Raw genomic sequence first — 10,031 nt, forward strand, 5'->3', positions numbered from 1 at the left:
AAACTCAAGAAAAATGAAATGGGTCAGTGAAACATTTTAATGAAAATGCATAATTTATTGGATTAAGTGTAGGTTACATATTTTCATTCACATCTCTCACTGATACATTTAATTTTCCCGAGTTCATATTTGTTAAAATGATTTGTTTGACAGAGATAGAATCATTACTTTTAAATAGATGGACAAGAAAGAGGACAGGGAGTTAGAAGACTATTTTCTTTAGTGTTCTGAAGTTTCATAAGTGACATCCTTTAAATGAAAATGTGAGAAGTGAAAGAAACAAAGGGGAAAAAATCACATATAGTCCTTCACCCAAACTTGACAACTATAGCCATTATTGACATTTGTAGAGAATTCTCTGGCTTTTTAAAAGAATATTTCAATTGTGTACATACCTAGAAAAAGGCCTATAAAATTTCTATGTGCAGTTTCAGTTCAGTTCAGTCGCTCAGTCCTGTTCAACTCCTTTCGACCCCATGAATCGCAGCACCCCAGGCCTCCCTGTCCGTCACAAACTCCCAGAATTGACTCAGACTCATGTCCATCGAGTCAGTGATGCCATCCAGCCATCTCATCCTCTGTCGTCCCCTTCTCCTCCTGCCCCCAATCCCTCCCAGCATCAGGGTCTTTTCCAATAGTCAACTCTTTGCATGAGGTGGCCAAAGTATTGGAGTTTCAGCCTCAGCATCAGTCCTTCCAGTGAATACCCAGGACTGGTCTCCTTTAGGATGGAGTGGTTGGATCTCCTTGCAGTCCAAGGGACTTGCAAGAGTCTTCTCCAGCACCATAGTTCAAAAGTTTAGGAAGTAATTAAAAACTAATTATCAACATAACCACCACTAAGGACAGAAAGTGAAAATTATAAAAATAAAAGAGATTTCCCCCGTGGTCCAGTGATGAAGACTCAGACGCAGTGCTTCCGCTGCAGGGAGAACTCAGATCCTTGCATGGCGCGTGGCAGGGCCAAATTTAAAAGAAAGAAAGGAAATACTTCTGGAAGCTCTCCACCCCTTCCATTAACACCACCACCATCCTGATTTTATGATAGTCAGTCCTTTGCTTCACTTGATCAATTAATCACCTACACCATTGCTACCCATATTACGTACCCCTAAGTCATACAGCTTTAATTGTTTTCCTACTTTATATAAATGTATTTACCATGTGTTTTCTTTTGTATCTTCCTTTTAAAAACTCAATATTATGTTTGTAAAATTCACCACTATTTTTTTCATGTAGCTGTAACTTAATTTTCATTATTGTATAATATTCCATTATATGGATTTATCTATCTACTAATAAGCATTTGGTTTGTTTTTAAGTTGCTGCTGCTGCTTTTGCTAAGTTGCTTCAGTATATTACAAATAAAGTTTGAATGTGTGTCCTGGTGTGAATATCTATGCTTGTATTTCAGGTATATACCCAGGATTGTAATGACTGGTCCTCAGGTATTGGTTTTCATCATACTTAAATATTTCAACATGATTTTCTAAGTAACGTTTCTATTATTTCATAGTTGTAATAATCATCATTTTCTTGGATAAATAATTTTTCAGTTGTGTCTGAATTTTACAGCCTGGTCTTTGCAAATAAATTCACTCCTCCACTTTCTAATTTGTTTGTAAAAGTGACACAAAATCTTAAAACTTATAAAATTTATAGCAGATATAAAATCTCATGAAGTATTGCCTCTTATGCAGAAAGAAATTTTGTTTGTTGTACTATGGAAGATAATGAAAGATATATTTAAAAAATAATTTTAGGAACTTTCAAAATTTAAGTTATATATGACACAAACATTGTGTAAGTTTAAGGTGTACAGTATACTGGTTTGATATGTTTATATTGTAATATGACTGCCATGGTAGTGCTAGCTAACACCTCTTCATGTCACATGATTGTCATTTCTTCTGTGCTGAAAGCAATTAATACCTAGTCTCTTAGCAAGTTTAATGTATATAATACACTTTTACGACTATGCTCACTGTACTGTATATTACCGCTCTGGAACTTATTTGTCTATCAGTGGCACATATGTAACCCTTAAACAACATCTCTTCTCTTCCCCCCACCCCCTGAGAGCTATTGTTTTAGATCAGATCAGATCAGTCGCTCAGTCGTGTCCGACTCTTTGCGACCCCATGAATTGTAGCACGCCAGGCCTCCCTGTCCATCACCAACTCCCGGAGTTTACTCAGACTCATGTCCATCGAGTCAGTGATGCCATCCAGACATCTCATCCTCTGTCGTCCCCTTCTCCTCTTGCCCGCAATCCCTCCCAGCATCAGAGTCTTTTTCAATGAGTCAACTCTTCGCATGAGGTGCCCAAAGTACTGGAGTTTCAGCTTTAGCATCAATCCTTCCAAAGAAATCCCAGGGCTGATCTCCTTCAGAATGGACTGGTTGGATCTCCTTGCAGTCCAAGGGACTCTCAAGAGTCTTCTCCAACACCACAGTTCAAAAGCATCAATTCTTCGGCACTCAGCCTTCTTCACAGTCCAATTTTCACATCCATACATGACCACAGGAAAAACCATAGCTTTGACTAGATGAACCTTTGTTGGCAAAGTAGTGTCTCTGCTTTTGAATATGCCATCTAGGTTGGTCATAACTTTCCTTCCAAGGAGTAAGCGTCTTTTAATTTCATGGCTGCAGTCACCATCTGCAGTGATTTTGGAGCCCCTCAAAATAAAATCTGACACTGTTTCCACTGTTTCCTCATCTATTTCCCATGAAGTGATGGGACCGGATGCCATGATCTTCGTTTTCTGAATGTTGAGCTTTAAGCCAACTTTTTCACTCTCCACTTTTACTTTCATCAAGAGGCTTTTTAGTTCCTCTTTCCTTTCTGCCATAAGGGTGGTGTCATCTGCATATCTGAGGTGATTGATATTTCTCTCGGCAATCTTGATTCCAGCTTGTGTTTCTTCCAGTCCAGCGTTTCACATAATGTACTCTGCATATAAGTTAAATAAACAGGGTGACAATATACAGCCTTGACGTACTCCTTTTCCTGTTTGGAACCAGTCTGTTGTTTCATGTCCAGTTTTAACTGTTGCTTCCTGACCTGCATACAGATTTCTCAAGAGGCAGATCAGGTGTTCTGGTATTCCCATCTCTTTCAGAATTTTCCACAGTTTATAGTGATCCACACAGTCAAAGGCTTTGGCATAGTCAATAAAGCAGAAGTAGATGTTTTTCTGGAACTCTCTTGCTTTTTCCATGATCCAGCAGATGTTGGCAATTTGATCTCTGGTTCCTCTGCCTTTTCTAAAACCAGCTTGAACATCAGGAAGTTCACGGTTCACCTATTGCTGAAGCCTGGCTTGGAGAATTTTGAGCATTACTTTACTAGCGTGTGAGATGAGTGCAACTGTGCGGTCGTTTGAGCAATCTTTGGCATTGCCTTTCTTTGGGATTGGAATGAAAACTGACCTTTTCCAGTCCTGTGGCCACTGCTGAGTTTTCCAAATTTGCTGGCATATTGAGTGCAGCACTTTCACAGCATCATCTTTCAGGATTTGAAAGAGCTCAACAGGAATTCCATCACCTCCACTAGCTTTGTTCGTAGTGATGCTTTCTAAGGCCCACTTGACTTCACATTCCAGGACGTCACCATCGTGATTATCTGGGTCGTGAAGATCTTTTTTATACAGTTCTTCTGTGTATTGTTGCCATCTCTTCTTAATATCTTGTGCTTCTGTTAGGTCCATACCATTTCTGTCTTTTATTGAGCCCATCTTTGCATAAAATGTTCCCTTGGTATCTCTAATTTTCTTGAAGAGATCTCTAGTCTTTCCCATTCTGTTGTTTTCCTCTATTTCTTTGCATTGATCGCTGAAGAAGGCTTTCTTATCTCTTCTTGCTATTCTTTGGAACTCTGCACTCAGATGTTTATATCTTTCATTTTCTCCTTTGCTTTTCGCTTCTCTTCTTTTCACAGCTATTTGTAAGGCCTCCCCAGACAGCCATTTTGCTTTTTTGCATTTCTTTTCCATGGGGATGCTCCTGTACGATGTCATGGACCTCATTCCATAGTTCATCAGGCACTCTATCTATCAGATCTAGGCCCTTAAATCTATTTCTCACTTCCACTGTATAATCATAAGGGATTTGATTTAGGTCATACCTGAATGGTCTAGTGGTTTTCCCTACTTTCTTCAATTTAAGTCTGAATTTTGCAATAAGGTTTTCATGGTCTGAGCCACAGTCAGCTCCCGGTGTTGTTTTTGCTGACTGTATAGAGCTTCTTCATCTTTGGCTGCAAAGAATATAATCAATCTGATTTCGGTGTTGACCATCTGGTGATGTCCATGTATAGAGTCTTCTCTTGTGTTGTTGGAAGAAGGTGTTTGTTATGACCAGTGCATTTTCTTTGCAAAACTCTATTAGTCTTTGCCCTGCTTCATTCTGTATTCCAAGGCCAAATTTGCCTGTTACTCCAGGTATTTCTTGACTTCCTACTTTTGCATTCTAGTCCCCTATAATGAAAAGGACATCTTTTTTGGGTGTTAGTTCTAAAAGGTCTTGTAGATCTTCATAGAACCGTTCAACTTTGGCTTCTTCAGCATTACTGGTTGGGGCATAGACTTGGATTACTGTGATATTGAATGGTTTGCCTTGGAGACGAACAGAGATCATTCTGTCGTTTTTGAGACTGCATCCAAGTACTGCATTTTGGACTCTTTTGTTGACTATGATGGCCACTCCATTTCTTCTGAGGGATTCCTGCCCGCAGTAGTAGATATAATGGTCATCTGAGTTAAATTCACCCATTCCAGTCCATTTTAGTTCACTGATTCCTAGAATGTTGACATTCACTCGTGCCATCTCTTGTTTGACCACTTCCAATTTGCCTTGATTCATGGACCTGACATTCCAGGTTCCTATGCAATATTGCTCTTTACAGCATCGGACCTTGCTTCTATCACCAGTCACATCCACAGCTGGGTATTCTTTTTGCTTTGGCTCCATCCCTTCATTCTTTCTGGAGTTATTTCTCCACTGATCTCCAGTAGCATATTGGGCACCTACTGACCTGGGGAGTTTCTCTTTCAGTATCCTATCATTTTGCCTTTTCATACTGTTCATGGGGTTCTCAAGGCAAGAACACTGAAGTGGTTTGCCATTCCCTTCTCCAGTGGACCACCTTCTGTCAGATCTCTCCACCATGACCCGCCCATCTTGGGTTGCCCCAGGGGCATGGCTTAGTTTCATTGAGTTAGACAAGGCTGTGGTCCTAGTGTGATTAAAAGAGTGGTAAATGTTTGCCCTGTCAGGAAAATTCTAGAATTCTGTTTGACTTTTCTGTGAAAGGTGTAGTTTTTGGCTATAGTTTCTGTAATCCACTAAAATTTACGTATGACCTTTTCTCAACTTCTTTGAGAGTTTTTCCACGCAGGCTCCCTGACTGTCCACTTCACAGACTACATCACCGTTCAGTAAAGGCTTTTAATGTGCTTTGACACAGGAACCAAGCTTGCTAAGAGACCACCTGTTCTGAATGCACTTTGTCCCAGGAAGAGCAGCTGGAGAGAAAACCGAGGAGCAGCATTATCTACCGTTACCTGGATTAAATCAGGTGAGAAGTGGGTTTCTGTGCACTCTTCAATCCCCATCACTCATCTGGTCTTTCCCTTGCTTCCTATTCTGTTTCTCTCTTACTGTAATTGGATAAAATTGAAGGTACCCCTCGGAGTACAGACTGAAGAAACACAAGCTGGAGGTGGAGAAAATACGAGGCAAGGAATATCACTTTGCAAATTCATGTGTTATTCTTACCCCTTGTTTCCCAAACATGGAACAAGGAATTGTTGGACTTAAGGGAAATTCTAGGTGTTTACTTTGCCAATGTGGGCTTCCCTGGTGGCTCAGCAGTAAAGAATCCACCTGCAATGCAGGAGATGCTGGTTCCATCCCTGTTGGGAAGATCCCCTGGAGAAATGGCAATCCTCTGTAGTATTCTTGCCTGGGAAATGCCATGGACAGAGGATCCTGACGGGCTCTCTGTGGTCACAAACCACCACCACCACCATCACCACTTGCCAATGATTGCTGCCAAATTTGGGGCAAATCATCCCCTCCTTTAGGGAGGGGTTAGTTATCACAGAGATAAATCAAGAGGGAGAAGGTATCAATCAAAAGAGGGAGAAGGTATTTGTATACATCTCATTTATCTCCCTGGAGAAGGCAATGGCACCCCACTCCAGTACTCTTGCCTGGAAAATCCCATGGATGGAGGAGCCTGGTAGGCTCCAGTCCATGGGGTTGCTAAGAGTCGGACATGACTGAGTGACTTCATTTTCACTTTTCACTTTCATGCATTGGAGAAGGAAATGGCAACCCACTCTAGTGTTCTCGACTGAAGCGACTTAGCAGCAGCAGCAGCATCTATCTCCCTGTTTCTCTTTCATGTTCTCTCCTAAAACTCTACCTGCCTTTTTGGGCTTGAGCAAAAAATAGCAGAAAATATTTTCCCACCCCAATCTTGCCACTTTTTAAAAGTATTGATGCTCATTTTAAGTTGAGTGTATATAAGGGACTTGGATACAAGGCTTTGAAAATTACTTAACTCATTTGAACTTACATTCCTGGAAAAAGGAGTTGGAAATGGTTCTAAATTCCCTACCTGACAGGCATTCAGTAAAACATTCTAACAGTGTGCTCAACAGACTACAAATTAATACCTTTTGCAATTCCATAATACTTAAAAAATTCCAGATATTTTTAAAAAACTGATTAACACAGAAAGTAAATGTTAGTTGCTCAGCAGTATCCAGCTCTTTGCAACCTCATGGACTGTAGCCTGCCAGGCTCCTCTGTCCATGGGATTCTCCAGGCAAGAATACTGGAGTATGTAGCCATTCCCTCCTCCAGGGAATTTTCCTGACCCAGGGATCAAATCCAGGTCTCCTGCATTGCGAAGGGATTCTTTACCATCTGAACACAGAAGTGTGGTGGAAATGAAAATATTTAATGTCTTAATAAGTGACCAAAATAACCAGTCCATTCTAAAGGAGATCAGTCCTGGGTGTTTTTTTGAAGGAATGATGCTAAAGCTGAAACTCCATTACTTTGGCCACCTCATGCGAAGAGTTGACTCATTGGAAAAGACTCTGATGCTGGGAGGGATTGGGGGCAGGAGGAGAAGGGGATGACAGAGGATGAGATGGCTGGATGGCATCACTGACTCAATGGACGTGAGTCTGAGTGAACTCCGGGAATTGGTGATGGACAGGGAGGCCTGGAGTGCTGCAATTCATGGGGTCACAAAGAGTTGGACACAAATGAGCGACTGAACTGAACTGAACTGAAAATATAAGAAAGAGGATTTTGAGGAAAGATCAAGGAAATGAAATAAACCTTTTGTTGTTTAATTTTTAAAAATTTTATCACCTGCCTTTTTGCATGACTTCAAATTCTTATTTCCTGGTAATACTGGCTATAGGTTAGAAAAGTGGCAATTTCACTGATTCCATAAAAATGGTTATAAGTGACTTTGCAGAAAAGACTTCAAAAATACACTGATAATTTATAACATTGGGAAGAGAGTGGTAATTCTGATAGTTCTTAAGCTTTTAAAAAAAATTTTGCTTATTTTTTTTAAAGAAAGAAAGACAAGAGAATTCCCTAGTGGTCCTGTGGTTAGGACTCTATGCATTCACTGCTGCAGCCCAGATTTGATCCCCTCTTGGATCCCACAGGCTTCACAGCTCAGCCAAAAAATAGACAGACAAATAGAAAATTCAATGATTATGACTTAAGATGGTCAGAATTAGTGGATAAAAGTTCGTTAATTCATTAAGGAGAAAAATATTTTAGTTCATTGATTGGTTACTAAAATGTACAAAGTCCTGACTGAAAGACATGTCTTGATCACTGTTTCTTTACTGTGCAAATTATTAGATTGAGTTTAAAAAATCAGGATTACAAATGTGTTTATTTAAGGATATTTTCTCTTTATTTTACTTCTTAGGAAGCAGAAGCATTTTGGATATGACGTGTAAAAATTGGATATTAATTTCTACTACTACCCCCACAAGTCTAGAAGATGAAATTGTGGGAAGACTTCTAAAAATTTTGTTTGTAATCTTTGTTGACTTCCTGTCTATTATATATGTTGTTATAACTTCTTAGAAAACTGATTTCCTTTACTTTACTTGTGAATTTCATATTGAACTCCAGTGAATAAAATTTTATAATTTAATACGTTGAGTGATTTTAATTTGATGACATTTCCAGTTATTCTAGAAGCTAATAAGACATTGCAATAAAAACAACATTGTATGTTATTTAGAACTTTATGGTTTATAAAACATTCACATAAATTGAAATGGAATTTTTTTTCAAAAATCTATACTACTGTCATAAAACTTCTTAATTTTTACCATGATTGATTGATACAGTTAATAGATTGACTACAATGTGTACAATTATGAGTGATTTTTTTTATTACGGATGCATGCCTATGTGAAATTTTATATGGTTCTATTTTTAAATTTTTACTTTGTTTTTAAAATTTATTTTGTGAAGTGTAGTTGATTTACAGTGTTGAATTAATTTCTACTGTACAGCAAAATGTTTAAGTTGTACATATATAACATTCTTTTTCATATTCTGTTCCATTATGGATTATCACAGGATATTGAATATAGTTTTCTCTCCTATACAATAGGACCTTGTTGTTTATTATGTGATTCTATTTTTTAACACACCAAACTTAGCATAAGATAATCTCTCCATATGATATGCTAATAGTTTATTCTCATTTTCTTATATATACATTTCATCTGTGTGTAGGTAGATTGTTTTTCTTAATCCCCCACAGTTTTATGTTTCTACCAACAAACAAATCTTTAAGTTAGGAATAGAAATGCTTAAAAAGAGATTCTTTTAGGAAAACAGAACTTATAAGAAAGAAGAGAATACAGAATGCAACCTGCGTTGATTTTCTGTTTGGAACTAAATGCTCACAGTATGTCATTTAACATACGACTCCCAGTAATCCTAGGAGGCAAGGGTGTGTTGTCCATTTCACAGATGAGCACGCCGAATACTGGGAGAATTATGCTAGCTGGAGACCATCCCTAGGGAGTGGCAGACCCAGGCCTTGTGCCTTCACAATCCATCATATCATGCTGCCCCCAAAGGTAATAATAATGAAACAAGTGCAATTAAAATACAGTTCAACTTTTTTGACAGTAATGTTTTATTCAAGACCCTGTGGGTATATTTTAGTATTGTCCTGATTTATTTTCTTATTCCACATTTAAGAATCTTCTATCAAAAACAGATTAAGTTTACCCTTTCCTCATATCCAACTGAACAATGTGTTCTCTTCCTCTGTTTTTTTGACTCCCTCGTTTCCTGACAGTATTAAACTATAACTGTTGAATTCTGCTCTTTAAGTCTTTGAAAAATGGAGTTCTCTCTGTCCTTTAGACTTTTTAACTTTTTACATTGGACACACACGCTTCACAAAATCCTGATCTCTTCCGTGTGATGAGCATCTTCTCAGCTTTGGTCCAGACATTAGTGCAAGGTTTCATGAGAGACCTAACGAAGTGTGAAAGGAATCTGAGACCTTTGAGACTTCTTACTTCACTGACTCTTACTTAACCTTTGAGTGGAGTTGTATATTTAACCATAAGCCAAATAGAATCACACTATGAGAGCATTTGCTGTAACAGAATCTCTTTTCCAATGCTATATCATTGGACATCCTTTAGGATATAATGTGGATATGATATGTTTTTTCCCAAGCGCCTCTATTTGGGATTTGTTGGAGCCTTTTATCAGGTTATTGAGTGGAGAGTCGAGTCACTCCCAGGCCTGGGCAATTGCTTCTTGTCCCCGTGTATTTCTAGGCAATCAACGATATGGTTAGAAGCACTGATGCTGAAGGCACACTGCCTGGGTCCAGATCTTGGCTGTATCTCCTACGGTTTAATAACCCTAAGTCTCTGCTTCCTTACCTATTAAAAAAGTGCCTGTGTCATAGGTTTGTCCAGAGGATGGCATGAGATGACAGG

General features: G+C 38.8%; 1 protein-coding gene across 1 annotated transcript; it reads left to right on the forward strand.

The window, feature by feature from the left end:
• The first annotated feature begins 1,419 nt into the window (after window positions 1-1,419).
• On the forward strand, window positions 1,420-8,206 carry MRLN (myoregulin). Its single transcript, XM_086382447.1, has 3 exons — window positions 1,420-1,448; window positions 5,471-5,581; window positions 7,976-8,206. Exon 3 carries the CDS (start codon window positions 7,996-7,998, stop codon window positions 8,134-8,136), a length of 141 nt encoding a protein of 46 aa, XP_086238573.1. The 5' UTR covers window positions 1,420-1,448; window positions 5,471-5,581; window positions 7,976-7,995; the 3' UTR covers window positions 8,137-8,206.
• Window positions 8,207-10,031: the final 1,825 nt, after the last annotated feature.

The sequence above is a fragment of the Bos grunniens genome, chromosome 28, assembly GCF_055505025.1.
Source record: "Bos grunniens cultivar Pamir isolate PY7600 chromosome 28, Bosgru_T2T1.0, whole genome shotgun sequence".
NCBI lineage: Eukaryota > Metazoa > Chordata > Mammalia > Artiodactyla > Bovidae > Bos > Bos grunniens.

Bases quoted from the DNA above. Each gene is read 5' to 3' on its own strand.
- MRLN (XM_086382447.1), top strand. From the start codon at position 7,996: ATGACGTGTAAAAATTGGATATTAATTTCTACTACTACCCCCACAAGT.